At 37.4% G+C, this 25,376-nt stretch overlaps 1 protein-coding gene across 3 annotated transcripts in view; it reads right to left on the reverse strand.

Annotated features, from left to right (window-relative positions):
• LOC107654065 (probable JmjC domain-containing histone demethylation protein 2C) overlaps nucleotides 1-25,376 on the reverse strand; it is a 155,201-nt gene that overhangs the window by 69,075 nt on the left and 60,750 nt on the right. For all 3 annotated transcript variants that reach the window (XM_016440994.1, XM_016440993.1, XM_016440992.1), the window contains exons 2-3: nucleotides 12,807-12,899; nucleotides 12,341-12,412 (exon numbers count right to left, since the gene is read on the reverse strand). In XM_016440994.1, the coding sequence (XP_016296480.1) occupies nucleotides 12,341-12,412; nucleotides 12,807-12,899 (165 nt within the window). The remainder of the gene's footprint in view (nucleotides 1-12,340; nucleotides 12,413-12,806; nucleotides 12,900-25,376) is intronic.

Genomic DNA, 25,376 nt, shown 5'->3' on the forward strand with positions numbered 1-25,376 from the left:
TTTTTGGGGTATGTAGCCTAGGCCTTTGGCCGTAGGGAATAATGTCACTGACAGCCGTCTAACGTCCCAGGGGCAACTCCCATGGCAATATGGTAGAGTTGGTACTTAGTGCTCGCCATGGTTTCTGGCATGCACTCCCCTCAGCATGGCAGCGTGGGTATACTGTTCCCCATAGTGACCCCTAGAGGACGCAGTTCGAAGTTCCCATGAAAGGGAACGTCTCAGGTTACTCATGTAACCATGGTTCCTTGAGTAGGGAACGAGACACTGCGTCCTCTAGGTTTCTTGCCATGCTGCGGACGCAAGCTTCAGACGAAGAAGTGGATGATGTGTTCTCCCGGCGCCTATTTATACTATAGTCACGCCGGTAGTGACGTCATGGCTGTCGTGTTTCATAGAGACCTGGACAGTAAGTTCTCTTCAGCACAGTGGATGTACTGAACTTTGCTATCCCTGTCCTGGAAGTCAGTCGGAGCTGCACACTGCTGTCAGCACTGAGATAGAGGAATGAGGAAGCAAAAGGAGAGAACAAGCTCTGCCCTAAAGCCTAGTGCACTGTCCTCCACTACATGAGAGACAGAAGAGAGGGAGGATGCACTTGTTAGAATGCAGTTGCACCAGCTAAGAAGATAAAGGAGTATTGCTGAATTATTAAATATGCATTCTGAATAAACTATGTTGAATACATTTTCATTGCAATATGCATGACTATTTAAATTACAGTTCTACAAATGCATGGCATCTCTGTACGATAAATATTGACAAAAGGATGAATAGGCCTCCGTGTCCTTGTCTAGCCATCTATAATCTGTCTGAACTGTCTCATAATGTTTTATACTATTCAATACTGCATCTTGTACTGCACTGTATGGCGTGTATTTCACACTGAGTGTCCCATGTATTTTTGCATAGATGTACTTAAAACAATTTGACAAATAAAAGCATCTATTTGATTCAATTCTATTTGGATTCCATTATTTTTCTTACAGTTTGTTTCAATAATCATTTTTCAGTAGAACTTCATGTATCATGATAGAAACTAATCCAGAATTCTGTAGAAAGGATTAGGGCTGTGCGATATTGAAAAAAAATGCAATATGCGATACCTTGTTAAAAAATGTGATATTCGATATGCAATACGATAATGCTTAAAGTGTGTAAAATCAATTTAAATTATATTTTAAAATGAAAATTATATAACCAATTTGTTTCACATTCTTTCTTGGAAAATAAAGAATCACTATAACTTCTGAAAGTGACCAGCAGTGTTTTAGCATTACATAAAAAGTAATGTCACAAATCAGAAAATGTAATTTAACATCAATGTGAACATACAAACAAAAAAATTAATGACACTAATTTTATATCATTGTAACTTTGCTTTCCACACACTTTAAGTACTTCTTCATATACCACAGCAAAAACTATAGTCTGAGAAAGTTCAAACATGATTAAAGGCAAGTGAACAGTCAGTAAAAAAAAAGGGAAAAAAAGAAAGAAAAAGAAAAAAGAAATACACAATTTACAAGCATAGATCAAATAAACAGTAGTATTCAGGTACAGAAATTTAATAATTAAGTATAAAATAACACTGCATAGTGTTCACTGTATGAATTAAATTTAGATAAAGATGAATCAACTCGGTCTGAAACGCGTCTCTCTGTGTGCGCGCGCTTTGCACGTGTGCAGCAGAACTGAAGAGACGCTGTGCGAGATGCGGCTTGTGTGCGTGCTTCAGGTGTGAGTCAGACAGCAAGACGAGATGGCAAAGAGTTGTTTTCTGCAACTTATTGCACTTAACTCTTTTTAACGTCAATCAATTCTCTGCTATATGCGTCTAACTAAAACTTTGACCTTTTGCAACGTTTTGGTTTAAGTAGCCTATTATTAAAATGATAATGATATCGCATGCCGTTGCGATATGCATATTGCGATATTTACATTTGCGATATTTCGATATATCGTGCAGCCCTAGAAAGGATTTTTTTTTTCTTTCTCCTCTCTGTTTTCATTAAGTGAGAGGTTGTGAAACCTATTCACACCATGCGTTTTCTATTTGTACTATATTTGTCCCTTTTTTATGATTCTCGTTTTTTCTCTCTACTAAATCCAAAACAATGGTTTATAATGTTTTTTCTCAGTATCCAACAAAATATATAATAAACATAATAAAACATAATAAACAACTATGCATGAGAAGCGTGTAAAGACTATGACGCCTAGTTTTTGAAGAGACTTGTCTAGTACTATCAGTGTTACAAAAGTTCAGCCCTTCATGTCCTATGGGCCTTACGGTATGTAAACACTACTATCTGTGACCTTTACACTGCTTATTCCCACACAAAACACATTTCTGTCAATCATGTTAAAGCACTAGATTGGTTCTTGAGTGAAAACACTGTGGGCCTCAGTAGAGAGACATTTGAACAGGAACACAATGGCAACACAACTCTATATTGCAAAACTACTTGACTGATTATAGCATTGCAAAATGTAAACTATATTATCATCCAGATCTTTATTTAAAGTTGCATGTATAAGCATATATAAAATAAAATTACTAAAAACACTTTTTGTGGTCCCTGCTGTATTCAGTTATGCTCCATCTAGCTAAAACACAAAAACGTGTCCTTGCACTACAGCTGGATGAACTGTCTAAAAGGCTTCAAGCAAGTCTGGTTTTTGTAAATGGAAGTCTCTCTATAAATAAACCCTAATGGGAAAAGATGTTTTAGAGACCCACCGCAAAACTGCACCTCCCACTGTGAAGATGCAGGCCTGACCCCACAAACTGAATCCTCTCATTAATATCCTTCCTGCACTCACTACCAGCAGGTCTGATAAAAAGAGGAGAGCATTATGCAACGTGCCCTCAGAATGACATATTATACGACACACATGCACACACATGAGAGTAGAGATAACACACAGGTAAGCCACAGAGGTCTCACTTCCTGCCACACAGCTGCTGCTGATGCGGGGGTGCTTCCTCTGGCATCACAAGAAAGACGACAAAGAGAGAAACAGTACTATTATGACAGGAAGCAGCCCTTGGGGCGACAGACAGGGTTTTTTCCGTGTTGTCTCAGTGAATGGTCATTGTACAGAGTTCAACAATACTTTTTATTTTTTCTTTCTGCTGGCTCAGACAGGCCAGGAGTTTAGATTTTACTCTGCCGAAATGTAATTTTTTAATCACTGTATTTCCATGTGCCAGAATGTTTCAGTGAGAAAAAAAAAAATCAATCTTTATTTTCTAGTAATAGCTAGGTGTTGTACAGCTATAATGTAGCTGTACAACAGACAATAAATTTTATAGAAATTGCACTCTATAAAAATATTTCTGGAAAATGAAGTCATGTGATGCAAAATAAACAAAATGTTTAAGCTTGCATTGCATAAAAACACCCAACACCACATGATTATTGTTAAAACTCAAATGTACACTACTGTTCAAAAGTTTGGGGTCAGTGAGATTTTTATTTGTTTATTTTTTTAACATTTATTCAGTACATTAAATTGATCAAAAGTAACAGTAAAGACATATAATGTTACACAAACTTTTAATTTAATAAATGTTCTTTTTAATTTATTTATTTATTTTAATTTTGAAGAATCTTTAAAAAAAATAGCACTCTTTCCACAAAAATATTAATCAGCACAACTTTTTTCAACACTGATAATAATAAGAAATATTTATTGAGCACAAAATAGCATATTATAAATATTTTCTAGAAAAATGCAACAAGGATCATGTGACGTTGAAGACTACTGGCTGCTGAAAATTCTGCTTTGCATCACAGGAATAAATGACATTTTACAATATACTAAACCAGAAAACACTCATTTTAATTTGTAATAATATTTCACAATATTACCATTTTTACTGTATTTTCAATTAAATAAATAATAATTAAAATGAAATAAATGCATTCTTAGTGAGAGTTAGTGAGTGACTTTAAAAACATTAAAAAAATATATTATCAAACCCACTTTTGAACTATAGTGTACATATCAGAGAGTCTATTTATTAAATGAACTGCATTCATCTATAACGTGTGTGCCTCACACGTCCTGAAAAGTGAAGCTGCGGGCTCTTTGATTGCCCCCTGGTGGCTGGCTGCAGTACAGGTCATAAACCCCGCCCTCTCCATATAAACGAATGGGACTTGAGTCAAAATAAAAAAATAAATTACACTTCCAATACAATTTTCCGAAAGATGGTTTTTGGTCATTTAAGGTAGTTGTTATATGTTCAATTGTTCGTTTTTGTGATAAGTTTGATTTTAGCTAGTAATTTGATGCTATATAAACAGGGCGTGTCGTTATGGTTGATTGGGTCTGCGGGAGTTTGGGCGGAAGTTTGATACCGCGGCTCCACCTCACGACACTACTGCGCAGACTCTGGCTCCAAATGACATCATTTACTCAAGATGGCAGCGGCCATACTGAGATGCTTTGGCTTCACTTTTCTATAGTGGAAGGAATAGGAGACCATCCATCCATCTTTTTTTACAGTCTATGATCTATACTGATTGATTTTAACCACACAAAACGTTACACACTCTATTCACACTCTACAGTAACCATTTAGATGTTCATACAGCAGCAGAATATGGTTGTCGGTCCTGTTTAGAGTGCTAAATACAGTTACGTTCATACATATCTGAGTCACAGAATTTTTGAGGTGAAGTTCCACATCACTGACACACGTATGACATACGTATACAAGCGCAAGCCTCATAGTTTATACTGTATGTTGCTGTTAGCGTAGGAACCCAGTATATTACTGAAAACACTGCATGCAATTATGACAGCAGTGTGAAGAAAATAAATAAAAAGGACAATGAAAATCAAACGTCTTCTTGTTTTATAGTATATACTGTAGGTCGACAGACTCATTTTCCATGACTCTAGAATTCTTTAGGCTGAGGAGCCGATTAAGAAACCCGAATCACAAGAGAGCGCCGATGCAAATCAAAACCAAATGTGCAGAGGGGGGATTTGGTGAAGTCATATCCCATACCCACCCATCAGCCGGGCTTCATTACTCACAGAGACAGTCCTTTCAGTGCAGGCAGGATAGAGCCGCCCCAGGCCATCCCTGTATACGCTGCTGTTTATGATTGCTGCCATTAAGCAACCAGCTGTGCTGCTGGCAGTGAAAGATCATCTGTGTACTGCTCCGTCTCAATGTGCCATGAGTACATACCTCTTCTCTCACACCGTCTCACAAAAGACACATGGATGACACTCTGCATTGCCAACATACAATCTGACAGGGTTGGCAAACTCAGTGTCCTGAAAACGTCATAGGACACAGACAGACAGACATCCGATACTAGAGTAAGAGAGAGACTATTTACCCCTCAGGCTTATTTTTATAGCGAGTCAAAAGGCAACCAGAAGCAAAGGTCAAAAGACGTGAAGCATCTTTAACCAATAGCACCACATGAATACAGACAGGAACTAGACAAACAGAAAACATTGTGGTTTCAGACAGAGAAAATAATTTCTAGTCGTGTTTCTAACCCACAGGATTTTGTACCTCAGACCTTCTGTGAAAGGAAATTTTGTACATTTTAAAGATAATATTATTATTTCTAAAATATTTTTTCTTAAAGGTTATAATAATAATACTTTTTATATTATTGTATTATTATTATTATTATACTTCTGTCTTACAAACGATGATGATAATAATAATAATAATAATTTTCTATTATTGTACATTTATTATCTATAAAACAAAAACTTAATTGTGAAATAAAATAAACAATTTATAAGTAAATTCATTATTTTACAAAATTCAGGATAAGAGCCCATTGCAACATGTTTGTGTTGATACTGGATTTTAATCCGTGTGAAATTGTTTTAAGTTAAAATCACATTTAATCAATTCATGATCAATCACTGTTGAAAACTTGTGCTCATTCACAGTGTTATACAAACCAAAAAGTGAAATACTAAAAATAGCACAATGCAAAAATTCTCTGTTTCTTGTGGCTATGCTGCATGATTAATCAAATGCGATTGTCATGCGCATCTTGTCAGTAAAGCCGGTTCTGCAATCAGTAGTAAATCTCCATCACATGCTTTCAGATGGATCAGCATTTACTACACAGAGCCGTAGTTCACTGACAAGCTATGCAAAAAAAAAAAAAAATTGAATTAATAAAATTTGCAGACAATTGCAGCTTTTGCCTAATCGCGATTACGATTTCATTGCGATTTATTGTGCAGACCTACTAGTGGCAAACACTTTTTACAGAAAAAATAAGCAGTAAAGATTATAGTGAGCACATTGTGTATGTTTCTCTGGGTGTTTGCTGATCTGATGCTGTGCCACATGAGAAATACTAAACCAATCACTATGTGTTATCAACACAACAGCTGTTCGGCAAGATCGCAAAAAGACTAAAAATAACAACATGCATGTTATCCAACATTCATTTCACTGTCTGAGCTACCAAACCTTTGTGTTTTAATCAGCGTTTACAGTTAAGACTATCTGGAGAACTCATATTACTCAGTTTTACTGTGCAACAGCAGAAAACAGAAAGGGAAGAAAAGGTTTTTCCTTTTGCTTCTGCGGCTAAAGGCATCTAACACACTCTTTTCACATCATAATAATCAAGCCAAAACATTGTAGCCAACCCGTTTATTAAAGTCACTCATGTGGGCTGATGAAAATAATGGGTTTGAAGATTATAATCCATAGCATTGTTCCTTCTGCGGAGTGACTTCATCCTTCGTACGCAATGAACGCAGACAGCTTTCACTAAACAAGACAGCTGGGCAGGGGTCTGTGCATTTATCAGCAGTAAAATCGCCCTCGAGGCTACAGGTCAAGCAGGGCTAAACACAATTAAGCCATCAGAGAGTTAGCCACATCAGCGTGGATGCATAAAATACAGCGCTAGACAAAGGAGATTTACAAGATGTCGTAAATACATGATGACCTTGCGGAGCATGTGCAGGTGGAGCTGTGGTTGTGGAAGAACGAACATCCACAGTCATCGCTGATAATCACACAGGAAGATTGACAGTTGCAAACAAGCTGCACCACATCTGTCGCAATGTGAACTCATCACAAACTGACAACCAACAGGCACACAAAGCGAGCGTTGCACATTTAAAATAAGGAATAATTATAATATAAAATTTGCATGCTGTAAAAGTGTTACTTTTTTGAAAGAAGTCTTTTATAATCACTAAGACTGTATTCATTTAATCAAAAATACAGTAAAAACTGTAATATTGTGAAATATTATTACAAAATTTAAAATAACTATTTTTTGTTAATACATTTTAAATGTAATTTATTCCTGTGATGCAAAGCTGAATATTCAGCATCATTACTCCAGTCGTCAGTGTCACATGATCTTTCAGAAATCATTCTAATATGCTTATTTGCTGCTTGAGAAACACTTATTATCAATGTTTGAAAAAGTAGTGCTCCCTAATATTCATCTTTGATGAACAGACAGCTTAACCCTCTGGGGTCCGAGGGTGTTTTGGGGCCTGGAAAAGTTTTGACATGCCCTGACATTTGTGCTTTTTCAGTTGCTTACAAACATTTGAATGTCTAAAGTTTAATAACACTGTAATCAGCACAAACTGGGCTACAATAATATGTGAGCAGCATGTATGTACGTGATTGTGTTTTTGAGAAAACAACGTTTATGCGTGCTTAGTGAAAAACTACAATTTTAAATTCACTGAAATAAGGCCATAAAACACATACAGAACATTTGATCACAAGACTTTTGAGAACTGATCTTGAAGTGAAGGCGACGGCCAAGACTTGACATCGCGTTGGTTTCATACTGATTACTTTGTCACATAATATTTGTTTTCGTCATGACTTACTTCGTTTAAAAGTAGACATGTTAAGCTTTCTATAGATATATCTCTCATGTGTGTGTGTCAAATATTCGCTGAGTTTCAGTTCATTTTAGTGACGCAAAAGGATGTGATTTAACACATCCTTGCTGAATAAAAGCATTTATTTCTTTAAAAAAATCTTTTGAATGGTAGTGGATATATTATTTTTTTTGCAACTGAGAAAAACAATTGTCATGTGAACAACCAGTCATACATGATACAGTAGGGGTGTAACGTTTCTCTGTAAAAAAAAATTGAACCGTACCGTTCTCCACACACAGTTCGGCACGCACTAAGCCAACGGTTCAACTTAAATCTGACAACGCATCTGTAATACGGTTTGTTATAAATAACAACATGTAAAACAAACAGGATTCAGCTAATGCATGTTTCTATTGATGGATACGCATTCTGGATTCCAATACATTACAACAGCGATAAAAAAAAAAATAATAATAAAAAACCTGGACAAACCATTCACTCTTGTTCAATGCGAGTGCTGTATGCTGGAATATGCGCAGTCATTTATTCCGCCATAACCCAGGTGCTGATAGCATGTGTGCAAGTGAGACCTGAATAGCACACGTTGCTATCTGTGTTTAAACTAAACTCATTTAAGCGTTGTCAGTTTAAACATTTATGAGCCAGAAGACGCGAGCAGTGAGATTTGTGTGTGTGCTCATCCGAACACCAAACTCGCGTCTCAGAATGCGTGCAAATATTAAGCTCTCTTTGAAGTATTGTGTTTGAATGGACAAATTCACACAAAAATTATGTCAAAATGCCCGTCTTGGTAAGTATCCTAGCATACGTACAATATCAGTGCATTCTCTTAAAGTGACAGTACTTTCCTAATAGAGATGCGCCGATTACGATTTCCAATTTTTTGTTAGTGTGATCTGCCGATACCGATTTTTGCCGATTCCGATTTTCTTTCTAAGAACTATAATTGACAGCATATACAAACAAAAATATACTTTTCTTCAATGCAAAGTTTTATTTTCATAAAAAAACACAAGTAAAAAGTCAGTATTAAAATAAGAACAAGAAAATTGCAAACAACAGCACAAATAAATGCAATAGAATAAAGAGAGCTATGAAACTAAGTTTTTCAGGTTAAGTAAGTTTTTATTCAGGTTAGAAATACTACAGAAATTAAAGTAATCAAATGCAAAATAACACATCCAGTGAAGTAGTCTTCATTGTAAAAATTAAATACAGATTAATGCTTACCATTAAAGTTATAAAACGTATTCAGTCAAGAGCAAAATAATGCGCAATACAAGCACTATTTGACCGGAGCAAATGAGACGTGTGTGAGAGAGAAGGGGTCGTTGGAGAGTGAGAATGCGCGGCTGATGTTATTGCCTGTGCCGCTGGTAACAAAACGGATCGGCTCGAAAACGGAAAAAAGTGTGAGAGAGAAGGGGTCGTTGGAGAGTGAGAATGCGCGGCTGATGTTATTGCCTGTGCCGCTGGTAACAAAACGGATCGGCTCGAAATCGGAAAAAAGTGAGACTGACCGACCGATCACCGATCCGGGCCGATCATGAGGAAAATCGTCTGATACCGATCCCTGGCCGATCGATCGGTGCATCTCTATTTTCTAACATTAATCAGACAGCAACAACAAGAAAATCACTCACTGCTCTTGACTGAATAGCTTTTGTAACTTTAATAAGGATTCATCTTTAATTTATACAGTCAAATATGCAATGTTATTTTACATTTGATTACTTTATTCAATTTCTGTACCTAAAAACTAATGTTAGACCTACCTAAAAAACCTTTTGGCTGAAGAACCACAAATCATTTACAAATGGGACTACGCTGGATGTTTGTTGTTGCATTCAACTGGGAATAACTACACTATCCAAAAATGGGCCGGAAACACTGGGGAAAAAAATGCTCAGGTCACATTCAGCCAAAAGATCCAGTGCTCCAATCTGAACACAGGAGAAAACAATCAGCTAGCTCAGGCTGGGGCACATATATCAACAGACCTACAGAGAAAGGCCAAAACACACAGAGAGAGAGAGAGAGAGAGAGAGAGAGAGAGAGAGAGAGAGGGAGAGAGGGAGAGAGGCAGTGCTGAGTAAGGAGATCTGGTGGCAGTAAACTCTCCTCCAATGGCAGCCATAAATAATGGAGCTGTGAAGGCAATTGTGTGCGAGCGAGAGACACAGGAAACGTCTTGAAAAAGACGATGACAAAATAACAGCTTTCAAAGAAGACCAGAGAACAGCACAATCACGCAAGGCTTGTGGGTAAACTGCTGTTTGGTCAGGCGTTGAGTAAAGTAATTAGGTTGTTATTAAGCTGTTTGACAACTATAAAAACCCATCAGAGTCAGAAGAGTGTAAAGTGTAAAGAATGGAGGAAGAACTATAAAAAAAATTGTTCCTGGTTTAAAAAGCAACACAAAAAGCACGAACAATTCTAATTCACAATAATAGTGCATGTTTTCTCTGAACATCACCAGGCATTGTCAACAGACCTGACTGCAGTCTATTGACTACATCATTATCTCTTCTCCCGTTAACTCACTCAGAAAACAAAGGTAGAATCACAGATTTGACTATCCCATCCAAAAACAACAGATAATTACACTCCTGAATGCAGATTAGTAAATATGCTGTTACAGCCATGCTAAACTAAACAATATGGTAAGAGCTATGACCTAGTTTACCTAGACACTGTGTACTGATCAAAGTTTGGAATCATTAAGACCTTTTAATGTTTTTGAAAAAAGTTTCTTATGCTAATTAAGACTGCATTTATTTGATTGAAAATACAATATATTCCATTATTATTTAAAAAAAAAAACAATTTAAAATAACTTTTTCAATATATTTCTATATATTTTAAAATTTCATTTATTTTTTATGATGGCAAAGCAAAATTTTCAGCATCTTTACTCCAATCATCAGTGTCACATGATCCTTCAGAAAACATTCTAATATGCTGATTTGCTGCTCAAATATTATCAATTATTACTGGTGCTCAATTTTTAATAATGGTTCTTATTATCAATGTTTAAAACTGTTTTTGCTGCTTAATATTTTTTGGAATCTGTGACACACTAAAACTTTCCACCTAGTTCAGTTGCTGCCTTATATTTTTAGGTATAATCAACGAAGTTGTACAAGTCATTTCAACTTAAATTACATTAAACTGACATAAAAAGTTTAATTCCATACAAAAAGTTGAAATTGCTCAACAAATTCTTTTATAAATAGAAAGTTAAAAATGAACAGCATTTATTTAAAGTAGAAATCTTGTTACAAAATAAAGAAAGAAAGAAAAAAATAAGCTACAAACGTTTTCAAAACTGATAATAAGATATTTCTTGAACACTAAAGCAGCATATCTGAATAATTTCTGAAGGATCATGTGTCATTAAAGACTTGAGTAATAACTGCTCAGCTACTCAGCTTGGCCATTACAGCAACAGATTACATTTTAAAATATATTCAAATAGAAAACATTTCTTTTCATTTGTTATCATTTTTCACAATATCACTGTTTTTACTGATCAAATAAATGCAGCCTTAGTGAGCATAAGAAACTTCTTTCAAAAACATAAAAAATCAAAAAACCTTCCATACAGTGTATATCCTTGCACAGCATGTGTAAAGGCCAACTAGTAACCTTAGATTGCATGTGTTTCACACATTTACAAAACAAAATAATGTTTTAATGAAAATGTGTCCTTAATATTGTTATTATGAAGTTGCCACTTCAACTGTATTGCGAATATAGTTATGCTGCTGTCTGTCATGCCTAACAATGCGTTTTAGCTTAGACTAAACTCACAATACAACACAACCTCTTGTACCTTAGCTTAATCAAAGTAAAATTCATTTTTAGTAGTTAAAACACAATAGGGAAAGAAAAAAAAAACAAATTACACAAGCCTAGCAAATGTCATGCATATGAAAAACTTCCAGGTTGCTCAGCAAGGGGCTTAGGGGCCGCTCACGAGTTCTCAGTGTGGATAAGTGCACCGTGACACATGCTGGGTCGTCGGCCTGTGCATGTGTGGGCGCTATGACAACCGTCCCGTGTGCCATACTAGGATTTCACTTTGAACTCTTTTATCATGTGAGCTTGGCCCAGATGGCGCTGTGCTGCTGCTCACGTTACATAATCAAAACAGTCAGAGCCGTGAAACATTTCCAATCTCTTGCTCACTGCCTTTCCGTCTCTTTTAAAGGACGTCAAACCCTCTGTTATTTTCCGTCTTTTAGCAAGCCTTCTAAACAAAGAATGATCTTATTGTCAGACATGAGCCATTGATCTGAGAGACATCCAAACCCCAAATCATCCCAGCAACGTAAAGGATCCCGTCGTATTGCCTCCGCAGAGCTATTGTTCCATTTTAAATACTCCACAGCTGCAGCTCAATGCACAGCGCATCTCCGACTCAAAGATCTTGGGAGGAATGACTCACCAGAGCTGGCCACTGGATCTGCTTGGCTTTTGTTCCCTGCAGCTGGGCACCCTCCTTCCTTTTGGCCCAAACCAGCTGACACGTTACATAATCAAAACAGTCAGAGCCGTGAAACATTTCCAATCTCTTGCTCACTGCCTTTCCGTCTCTTTTAAAGGACGTCAAACCCTCTGTTATTTTCCGTCTTTTAGCAAGCCTTCTAAACAAAGAATGATCTTATTGTCAGACATGAGCCATTGATCTGAGAGACATCCAAACCCCAAATCATCCCAGCAACGTAAAGGATCCCGTCGTATTGCCTCCGCAGAGCTATTGTTCCATTTTAAATACTCCACAGCTGCAGCTCAATGCACAGCGCATCTCCGACTCAAAGATCTTGGGAGGAATGACTCACCAGAGCTGGCCACTGGATCTGCTTGGCTTTTGTTCCCTGCAGCTGGGCACCCTCCTTCCTTTTGGCCCAAACCAGCTGATGTTCCAGCAGAAAGATCTGGAAGTCTTCGTACACCTTGACCCACTCCCGCTTATCCCACTCGAGGTCGTCAAACTCAACGTACACCTGCAGGAAGAGCAAAGAGAAGGGGTCACACTCTGAGCACTCGTCCTGCATGGCCTACGTTAACCTAATGGTGTAAAAGGCATACAAGCATACAAGTGGTGTGGGAACAGCATTGATATGGAACATTAAGGACTTTCACATGATTCACATCAAAGTTATCCACTGCATTGAACTCTAATGAGGGAAGCATCAAGATCTAGCAAGTGTTTGTGCACCATGTTGTAATTGCCATACAATTTCAACTTTGATGTTGTTTGCTGCTGACATTTTGAAGCACAACCAATATTTACCAGACAAGCTGCTTGATGTATTATACAGGTGGTTCCAGTGCAAAATAAAACCAAAATGGAAGAGAGTCTAACACTGTGTGTATCTACATTACTTGCCCGGACAAAAATTTCAATGGCCCTTCCATAAAAAAATAATAAAAAAATATTTTTTCCATTGTTTTTGACCAATGTAACCTTGTATGCTAATAAATAAGGTTGTTACAACACCAAAATTTTAGATAGCGGTGAAATTTCTTCCAAATGTTTACAATGACTTAAGACATAATTGACTGTGTTTACGAGGACATGTGTTTACATTAGTGTAGTGCAGAGTTTCCCAAACGGGACATCACAAGGTAACTGCTGGGGGTTGTGAGTTGATAAAAACCTAAGTAAATAATTATATTGAACAAAAACAAAAACAAAATAAATAAATGGGGCTGTGTGATAATTGAGATATAGCATAGCTTAGTGTGATTATAAAATCAAAGGCTGCAATTTAATTAAATAACAGTATTGCCTGATTCACTGTGTATTTTAGAGTGAAGCGCAGCACTGTGCTCATTTACACATAAGCAGCTTATGATCCGGTGTATTCAGCATCTGAGTGGGACTCTGTTCACAGTAAATGCAGTGAATTCCATATCTGCATGTGCTGAGAATTTAATGCGCAACATGGGCTGGGTTTACTTTATTTACATAATCGCATAATTTTTTATATTATACAATTATAATTATAATAATTATTTATATTCTAAATTATAAAATAATTATTATTCTATTTAATTGGCTTTCTAAAACTCCAGTGTAAAAGTAATGTGATTGAGTCCACTTTAAAGTCTAGCTATAAAAAAAAATAAAAAATAAAACGCTTCCTAAAACACTATAAAAAATTGTATCTATTAACTTGCCTTTGATTTTACCATTAACCAACAACAGTTAACCAAGAATATGTGAATGTGTCATTCAATTCTTGAAATATCAACTGTCAATCTCGGGGTAATTTAAGTAAATATTTGACATATAAAGAATTCAGGTGACAAAACAGTTTGTGAACTCCTGGCAGAGTGTTTTAATAAAATAACAACTTGCTGTTACAGAAAACAGTTCAATAACTTTCAGTGTAATTTCACAGCCATAGAAGCTCAGTGGCCTTAAATGACCTAATTTTGGTATGATTTCATGGACAGACGTGGTCACTGCAGACCCACTGAAAGTCCAGCCTTCCTCACAGTCACGGCGTTAAAACTACGTCTCAGTCCCGCTGTTGTCCTCAACTGTGAAACAACCCACAGCCATGTGATTCAAAGCGGAGCTGGCGTGCAGGACGTTTATGTGTTTGTGAGACACTGAGACAAGACGGAGAACATGTGTTTGAGCTGCTGGATGTTTTCAACATATGCAGCGTGTCGTAACGACAGCATGTTTCTGGCTGGTCAAAGTCTCCTCTTTCACCGGGGGCGTAGCATGATAGGCTGGAAAACTGGTTTCTAAAAAAACAAGCCACACTGAGGGTTTGGTACTATTATTGAAGATGTTTTCCAACTGGAAAAACAGTTCCTGCACTGGACAACGTTCATCTGTTGACTAATACGATCCTGCACACAACACTTTTAAAGTGTGTACAGAAAGCGCCCAGCTAATGATTTGAAACGCACAGATCTGGTGCTGAGAGCTGTGGGAATCATCAGCGTGAGTGAGTCAGCCAGAGCACATTGCACAACCCCAGTGCTGAGCAACGTGCAGTAACAGGAGCGGGTTTCATAATGTGGATTCATACAAGAAATGATTCACTGACTCTGCCTGCCTCTTGTGGTTTTCTCACCATGACTGGGGTTGCGAGGCTCTAATGAGTGTGTTTGGAGGAGAAAAATTGAAGAACAGACCTGTCAGGACAGATTTCACATCTGGACCCCCCCTGTTATGTGCAGGCTAAGCTAAAGAAAAAAAAGCCAATGCTAAAGCATTGCTTGAAGCAACGTCCTATTCCATTACCCCTATCAACAATAACCTCACAGGGCTCTTTTATAGGGATGCTGTATTTAAAGTAACCCAATGACCAATGAATGAATACAAATAAAACAATTTAACACCAAACAACGTGCACAAGTAGTTTGACATTCAGATATTTCAAGGGCCCTTTTCACACTAAAAATAACTAGAACGATAATTATATATGTTTATTATAAGCGTGTGCTGCAGTTTTGTGGTCTGCCCCTTTTATAGTCATAAAGAGAAAATGTTTTATAGTTATAGTTATCATACTTGGTGTAAACATCCTTTTACTGGCCCCAAGTCAAAGATGCCCTCCTTTTATGCAAGTCTATGGAATTTTTCATCTGTTATAATCCAAATCATTAGTCTGACCATTTGAAAATGAATTTTACTCTCTTTAACAAGACACATCATTTCAGCAATAATTTAAAGCTGCACCAATATTTAAGTCATACTATTTTGTCTACAGTAAATTAAAAATAAAAACTAAAAAGGCTAAAATCTGTCTTTTTAAATTCTGAAAGTGCATCATAAAAGTATAATGTACAGTTTGAAAATAAAATTGATTTTAAGATTCGTGTTTAACGGTGCTATTAAATTATTAATGTTTTTTTAAAACACTTTGAGTAGTAGATAACAACAAGTAATTTAAAATGTAAAAATAAAGAAAATGTACATTCACAATTAAATATCCATTATCGCTCAAACAGTCCAAAGCTCAAGCATAAGAAAAAGCAATAGTGCTGATCAGCAAAATTCAATCCTGTCCGGATTGGGATGTTGTCCAGATATTGTATTTTCACAATGCAATTTATTTGGGATTTTGTTGAATACCATTACTACAAGATAATTTTCTCATGTTGCGTAAATCTGCTGATTGCTGCCTTCATTATGGATTTAAACATTTTAGACAGTTTTCTGGGTACAATAAAAATGTATACTGCTGGCATGCAAATTCCCATCCCAGCTTTTCTTTTGTACAATCTCTAGTGTTTTGGTTGGTCATATGAACTCATGTAAAGCACACATCCTTGCAGAGCACAGCACATGACCCTCCATAACACCCACATTAACAACAGACACTCCCACCTCAGTATCTGTACATCGGGATCAGAATATGAAATGACAGATGTTCTACCCTCTTAAAAATAAAAGTTCTTTATTGGCATCTATATGGTTCCATGAAGAACCTTTAACATTAGAGGTCTGCAAGCCCGTTTTTTTTTTACAGATCGGGCTTGGGTTGGACTCATTCAGCTTCTCTCCTTTTATTGTGCCCATATACGTGCAGAGCACACATAGGCTGTTTGAAATATTGTTATATTGATTATATTATAAATATTATACATTGCCGCAATACGCAACGCATATACACACGCATAGCATACAGGTGACAGTTGACCATGCAGAGCATCAGGGAGAAGTTGGAGCGTGGGGAGTTACTAAAAGTTCCCAATGCTTCGGGAAAAGCTGCATTTTGGAAGAGTTTTGATTTGATTACCATGGCAAACAGTGAGCCAATTGGTCATGTGCAGTGTAGAATCTGCAAACATATCCTTGCACATGACGGCAAAAAACGCACGCAATAGGCTAAAGCGTGTCACAAAGCCCCAGCAAAAGTAATTACCATGAATGTGTCGGGGGGGAAATAGTAAGGAGATATTTGAATTATTTATTAATAATTAGTGTTTTCTGAGTCTGTGTCGCAAAGATGAAGATGAAGATGACGATCCTGACTCGCCATCTCCTCATTAGATGCGCCTTTAGAGAGAAGTGCATCATTACGGATTTTATAATGTCCAATGCAAGTGATCGCGCCGGGCGCCTCCATGTCCTATAAAGCACGCTTTAGCTCTCCGCACAAACGATTAGATATGCGTCTAATAGCGCACATTTATATAGGTTAAACATTTAAACTAACATTATGATATGCTTGAACTGTTTTATATCTATAGATTTTATTTTAGGCAAGTCTTGTCAAGTCAAGTCAAACTTTTTTTAAATTAACTTAATAAAAAAAACTAAACTAAATATTATCACTTTGACATTACATACAAAACTTAACTATTTTAATAGCTGAAATAGTAGTATAAGCTGTTTTGGTAGGGGAGAGACGGGCTCGGGTCGATTCGGGCCAAGAATTCTGATGAGCTGTCGGACCCGGGCCGGGCTAGGGCCTGAGCGTCTCGGGCCAGGGCCGGGCTAGGGCCTAAATTTGAGGCCCGTGCAGGGCTCTATTTAACATCCAAGGAAACTTATTCTACAGTCCAAAACCAAAATGGTTTTTCTATGGCATTCCTGTGAAAACCCCCTTTTGCCACATTTTTAAGAATCTGTAATTTGTGAATCAGTTGTACAACTTGTATAAACATATTTATTAAAAAAAAGTCACATATTCTTTTATGCATGATATATCAATGCATGCAATTTCAATAAAAAGTGTTCTCTCCACCTCCAAAATGACCATTATAAACATGTAAAACAGTCTGTCATGCCCAAAAATGGTAAGTAGTCAGCTTACTACATTTTGAGACACCACCTCCATGTGTGTGTACAGGCATGTAAAGTCCAACCTTCATTCCTGTAGTGACACACGTGACCGAAAGCTTCTGCTCGCCCCTCCCCACATCCTGCTGACCCCCTCCCTCCTCTTTACAGCAGGGATCATGGAGGATGCCTTCCCTCATTCACCCTCTCTCTGTCTTAGAATGAAACATTAACTTCATATTGTGTGACAGAGGGCCAAAATGAGTGTGTGCGTGTGTAAGGCACAGTTACTTCTTATACTGGTATTAGAGAGAGGCTGGCGTACACCACTGCCTCAAATAGTACTTCAGTAATTGCAGCTGCATATTTCATTGCAATAAAACCGAAATCACAATATGTATGGTTAGTGCAAGTATGAAATAAAAAAAGCAAAGGCTGCGATTTAATTAAATAATCACGCACTGTGTGTTTCAGAGTAAAGTGGTACACACAAACTCTATGCATGTACTGGATCAGACATGATGTGCGAGTGGGAATGCAGCACACACACTAACCATCTTTCCAAACTTGCAATGAGACGTGATTATAAACCGGCTGTTGTTAAGAAAAAGAGAAGCTTTAAAGGCTCCACGCAGTTTTTTGACAGAATAAAAGCTCAATAGTTTAATGTTTGAAAGGGAAGAAATTAAGACAAAAAAGCCATAAAATAAGCAATACATATTACTATTGTAATTTCAATGTTGTACAGTAAAGTAAAATTGATATTACTTTTCTTAAACACTCAATTTTTACAGTTAGGCCTAAATTTTACTACAAAAAATTCTCTGTTTAATATTTTTATTTTAATTAATAATATAATATAGTGATATATAATGACAATTTTTGACCAAACTGTGCAATCCTTCTAGTAACGCACGAACACACAAACACGCGAGATCAGATTCTAAGCTGATATGTCGATATAGCTAAAACAAGTATATTTGATATTTTTCATCCATTTGATTAAATTCAGTATATATCTTAATATTTACTTATAAACCTGCTCTGAAACAGCTTAAAATTGTTATTTATTGACCTGAGGAATCAATTTCTACTATACTGCTATTATAGTGTATTTACAGATTTATGATTTATATCGGTAAATACATATTCACTATACAATATCAGACATAATCCAAAGACAAACTAAAGGGATGCAGCAGATGATTGGAAGAATCCGGCTGAAAATAAGCAGAGGGAGGATGGGAAGGCTGCTGGACAGAAGTACAGTACACAGACAGATGGTACAGTTCTACCCCTCCAGCAGGGTGGAAGCCACCTCAATAACAGCGACTGAGCTGCTCAGATTGATTACCAACCTGAACGGAAAGGAAGCCACTTGCACAAGATTAAAGAACAAATCAAACCTTCCTGCATGGAAGACTAGACTAGTACTACAAACCTCATCATGTCATGCTAATATTGTGTGTGTGTGTGTGTGTGTGTGTGTGTGTGTGTGTGAGAGAATGTTTGTGTAGCAGGTTATTCTGTCCTGTCGCCATAAATTCCTGTTCCATTTCTCGCTCTGTGGTCATGTGTGCACAGATGCTTCCATGCCAAAATAAACTGACTATACAGTTGTTTTACAGTATCACTTCAAAAGAGAAACTAGAGTTTACATTTATTATATTTATTAAAAATAACGAAATAAAAAAAATGTAAAAAATATTTTTCTTTCTTTACAATGCTAATAAATATGGTTGACACTGTCAAGCTCCAAAAATAACAAAAAAAGCACCATTAAAAAGTTGTACATACGCTCAATATTCCAAGTCTCCTGAAGCCATATAATAAATGTCAGTCAGTTCCTCACTAATCATCTCTATCGTACTTCTGAAATATTCAAAAAGAAATACCAGGTTTGATGAAAAGACAACCCCACTGAACAACATGCAGCAAGTCTGAATAAATACAGAAGCGCAAATGAGATTTGAGAGTAAACAATTTTCAGTCTGGTCAGGGTCATGATAATATAGGATGACATGATCATAAGTAACTTTCTTTCATTTCAATTCCAGGAAGTGAATTGTTTTAGGCCGACAAACACATGATTGCACCATCTCTGTGGTGCAACAAATCCTGCAAGATGCCAGAGCTTTTTTACGTTCCACCCCATCTGTTTAACTACAGATGAAAAGGGGCAGTGTAAAGCTGAAAGCACAAGGATAACCGCAGTAAAAATCTGATGCAGGATCTGGGATCAGGTTTACCCAGCTTACTTATCTCTGCAAAACGAATGATTTGCTGTTTACAAGAGAAGTGTGAGGAAGAGCACACACACTATATAGACTGATCAAAACACATATGATGGCAAACTAAAGCAATACGCTCATTAAAATTCCCATGCACAATCTATGAAAGCAGGATGGGTTAACCCGAGATAACATGCAGAACAAAAGCAGGAAGGGTCTGGAAACGCTGAACACAGATGATACCTCCCCCTCTCGTATCCAGATGGAGGAAGCCACCACACGTGCCTCTGCCATGGCCTACAGAACCGATCGTAGGCCAGGCTCCACATTTAATCTGATTATGGATTCGGTGCCAGCTGTACACAGCAGAGCAGGGATAACGGAGGGTTAACTCAGTATGCAGAGCTCACAGACAACACAGACAGAGCAAGACGAGAGAGAGAGAGGGAATGTTTTTAATGGAAACTGTTAGAGGGTCAGCTCTGGTCTGCCTGGCCATGAATAAGGGATGAGGCTTGTACTGACTCCAAAATCATGCAGGGAGCAGGGGTGTTATATAACTGCGTTCAGTCAGACGCTCGGGGAGATGAGAGCTGCCTGCCTGATTGTTGAACCCTGCACAACTAGATTAGGGTCTGGAAAAGCAGTTAGGCTGGGCCAGGCACGTCCAGGATTTGACCGGTTTATGTAAGACTATGGAAATGCCCGAAAATGGAAAATAAGGAGGCTGCAAAATTCCTTGTTGCTAAACAAGTGCTGGAATGTGGCCATCGGAGTCATTGAGAGTGCTGTGTAGCACAAGCAAACCCCTGGTGAATAAATCTACTGTATTTTCCAGAAAATAAGCTTCATCTGATTATAAAAGTCACAATGGGTCAAAATTGTATTGCTGAGTGAAAAAACACAGATACGTCGCATCGGTGTACAAATCACATTTTATTCTTACATTCAGTCATAATGTAAAATACTGGAAAATAAAACATTTACAAACACTTATTAACATTTTAGTTCCCCTCACTCCACAAAAAAAATAACTTCAATTGCATTAAGAACAGAACAGGAATAAAAAATTATAGTAGCATTCATGATAAACAAAAATTATTATAGCCTAAACAAATTTATTTAAAGCAAAACTGGGGGAAATGCACTTTACAAATACATTTTGGCTCATATAGCTCTCTCATTCGATACAAATCCAAATGGGCATGCTTTGTGCATATTTTGCATGCTTGCCATTAATTGCATTACATAGGCTGCTCTGGAATACAAGTCACAGCATGCTTTAGGAGTAGGGATAGATAGTTGTCTGACAACAAACAAGTCGGTTTAAGTTGTTTTTAGTTGCAGTGCAAGTTTAATATCAACAGATGTTTTTTGATTTTAAACGATCAGAAACAATCAATTCGAATGCTGTTGTGTGAAAAATGATCTTAATATTATGCATAATCCATAAGTCCCCATGATAGTTTTGTAGAATGAAAGGCTATATTCCCTGCTGAAGGGCTGCACTATGGGTGGAAATTGGGAAACTTTATCAGAACTGAATTATTTCTAACATTCAGTTCTATTAATAGTTGGAACATCTGTTTTCCTCTGCTGATGTGGACAGAACATTGCACTGAAATATGCAGTACATGTATCAGAGCACCTGAAACTCTGCCGTTGTCATGACAATCAATGCATGTTCAATTTTCTGTCTGCTGCGCATGAGAATCAACAAACAGCTTTTAAGCATGTGACTCATTACCAAATATATTATGCATAATACAATTTGTTTTTGATTACAGTTCTTTTGTCTGAAATCTAAAATGATGTCATTTCACAATGTTGCAGAGGATGAATGCAATAAGTAGTGTTTTATAACCACTGTCCATACTTTCTTCCTTAACATTAAGCTAATGGAATTCATTGATTGCAAACTACATTGAAACCACAAGCCTGTGGAATGCACAACAGCGCCACATCTTGACTTTGAAACATGTAGCACTTACATTTATTAAATGAAATCACCGCTTTTTGAAGTTTAATAAATCACATTTGACTGTATTGCAATTACTGTTTTTCTGTCCCCAAATTTAACATCTTAAAATCATAATTAAGTCTTTTCATCACCCGAAACAATCGATCAAACTGAATATAATACAAGGACCCCTGGGAACCCGGAACGTATGGTCCACATCCTTTGTTTTTACCGTCTATTAATTGCTAAGCAATGTGTCTGATGATGTCAGGTGTACTTGATCCTGAACCAGCCAATTATACTGAGTGATCAGACAATCCAGCAACAATCAAACATGTAGTTTTACACCTTATTTGTGGTGCCATTTTGGGAAAATAAATAAATGTAAAAAAAGAAGAAAAAAAATCACTACACCTTAAAACCAGCCCAGAGGAAAATTCATTCTCCTGGATTGAAGAATGAAGTGAACATGCTGAAGAGCACACATGGATCTCTAAGGCAACTGCTCGCAGGCATACAAAAAACACAAATGTGCAGACATTACGATATGTAAGAGCTGGTTGCTATGCAACTAACCGCACATAGGCCAGAACGCTCAGTCTTTATCTTTCTCTCCATTCTGGCTTTCTTTCAAAAGGACAATGTCTGCTCTGAACGCCTGGGGAACGTGGCGAACTGCTGGACTAGCTGTGGGTCAGAGAATTTACTGGACTCATCAGAGAGCAGAGCGGAGCGGGTGGATTATAAAAGAACTGAACTGAAGTGACCCTGTCTAAAACAGTCACTGATTCACCTTGTGCATGAGAATCAAGCCATCGCATGGGACACTTAAAAGGGTAGCTCAGCCAAAAATCACAACTGTATTTCATATATTCACACTCTTGTAGAACGTGTAAGAGAAAGAAATGTAGACAGATGTTGACCCTGTTCTTTTCATACTAAAAATCCTTTCTCTGCTGCAGCAGCTTTCATATTTTATTTGTACTTTCAAATATTCATACTGGGCAAAAAGTTATGAGACACACGAATCATGGACGTCGAATCACTGACGTCAAAACTGACATGGCAAATCAAGTTTAAATTTAGACATCCATTAATAGTTAGTCAGTTCCGGAATAGAAGAGTAACTTAACAACTTTCAAATAACTTAAATTTCAGTCTATTTCAGTCGCTTCAGTCTAAATTTCAGTTATTATATGGCTTCTGAAAGCACAGAGCCATTTTTTTATTTTAATGAAGCCTGAGAGATTTCTGTCCCTCCACTGAAAGTTCATTCCACCAAAATGTTGAAGTCACAAGTAATCCATTACAATCGAGCAGTTTGATCAAAGTGTTTTATATGATGAACATATTCAATTTAGGCTAATCAATGCACATACATAGAGCTTATCAAATATGGTAAACGGAAGCTCAAAAGTACTTACTTGATGCACAAGAAACAATAAAGTTTGTTCTCGCATGTGATGCAAACACATTTGAACCTGCACAAGAACAAGTGAGGTTTGTACGATTGAACAAAGACTATAGAATACCCAAGACATGTAACTCGTATAGTTTTGAATGGGGAAAAATGCAACACTCAATATGGCCGCTCTATCGAACGAAGGCCCGCCTTCTGAGCAAAAGAGCCAATCACTAATCGGTAAAGTCGGCGCGTCACTGCAGCTGCCGTTAGAAGTCAGTCATCGCTATGAGACGTGTGCTTAGGACTGCGCATGCGCACTGGCTGATCTAGCCTGAAAAATAAGCCTTTTTAACGCTATTTGTGCAAAATAAACAACATTTATGATACAGTTGTTGTCAGATTTCATTGGTGATTTCAAATATGAAATTTAATCGTAAGCTTAGTGAACAGTTTTGGAGAATTTGATGTTTCCCCATTCAAAGAGATAGGAGCTGCACTTGCATGCCCGAAAAGCATTTCAAAGATGGCCACCGAGTGACATGACTTGCCTTAAAGGGACTTTGGATTGAACTTCTGGTCACTATATTTGATGTGCTCCACTTATTTGAATCTGTTTATCATAGAAAGTGATTGTGTTTCCTCAGAAGACTTGGGTTAAAAAAAACTCTTATGGATTTAGAACGACATAAAAATGACTAATTGATCTTTTTTTCTCTAAAAGAACAATTCTAACATTATAAATGCACTTTTTGATAACCAACTAGAGACAATTAAATGATATAAAGAATCACCTGTGCTTTAATAATATATCAATGTGTAGATTAGGTAGGCATACACACAAAAGAACAAAGAAAATGCGAAAAACAAGCTCATAACAAGCCCAGTGACATTTCAGAGAGCTCACAGAAAGACACTTTCATCAATAAATGATTTCTAAAAGCACGTCTGCACGTCCTCCCCGCCGCTTTAGACAGTAGAGTGATTATCATTCACCGCGTCGTGTTAGTGTGTACGCTGGAAAATCTGCCCCTCACTAACAGCATCAGAACTTCCCTGACTGGCTGGGCCCAGACCGCTGCAGTCCAATCACTGCGGGCCCAGACGCCGCTCTGCTAGCGCTGATCGCTAACCTCGCAAAACCAGAAATCTGCCTTTCAAATCACTGGAGCAGAGAGAGAGTGCGCTGGAGAGAGGCGGATTTAGTAATATTTTCATGGGTTTTTCTTTTATCAGATTAACGTGGAGGAAAGCTTCTTTTGCGGCATGGAGTGCAGAAGCACCAGCAGCTTTCGTCTTGTAGACGGCATCCTCGCGGTGAGCAGAGAACGATACGAAGCGACGGAGATGATGAAATGAGATGTTAATGCCACTCAAACTATAGCCTGTGGGGACCGTCCCCCTGGTGTTGATCCCTTTAAACATAAAAGAGACAAAAATAACAATGTACACGTTGAGCAAACCTGCGCTGCTGCAGATATCACAGTGTCCTCATTTCTCCTGCCTGTCATGGACCGCCACGTCTTTTCTACATCTGTCACTTTCATGCACGCCCATATACTCTCATAGGCCAGACAGAATCCTGTGTTCCTCAGAGCCCAGGGGAAAGAAACAGGACAGTTTCTTGTTTACGCTGCTGTTTCATCATACGGCATCAGCGATCTAGCCTTGGGGCTCAATGCTATTGAACAGCTCTAAATATTACGGACAGCATTTGTTGAGAAGACTATGGCTGCATTTACACTGCGGGGCTTAATGCACAGATCTGATCTTTTTTCTATATCCTTTTTGTCCTGCCTGTTGTGTTTAATTTAATTTTACTTGCAGATATTTTGTAAATATTTGTCAAATTTACTAGCAATTACTAGTAGAAACACCAATTTTTTCATTGTATACAGGTGCATCTCAATAAATTAGAATGTCGTGGAAAAGTTCATTTATTTCAGTAATAGCTATATTTGTAGACAAACTTGTAATCCTCACCTTGTGGTGGCTTGGCATTTCAATGTAAATTGCATATGTTTTGAGATGTTGATCATATATCAGATATATCTGATTTATAACCACATTTAGTGTGTTGTGTTTAGGGATATGCCGGTATCAAATTTTCATGTTGCGATTAATTGCTAATGC

Source organism: Sinocyclocheilus anshuiensis, unplaced genomic scaffold (genome assembly GCF_001515605.1).
Source record: "Sinocyclocheilus anshuiensis isolate Anshui unplaced genomic scaffold, SAMN03320099.WGS_v1.1 scaffold454, whole genome shotgun sequence".
Taxonomy (NCBI): Eukaryota; Metazoa; Chordata; class Actinopteri; order Cypriniformes; family Cyprinidae; genus Sinocyclocheilus; species Sinocyclocheilus anshuiensis.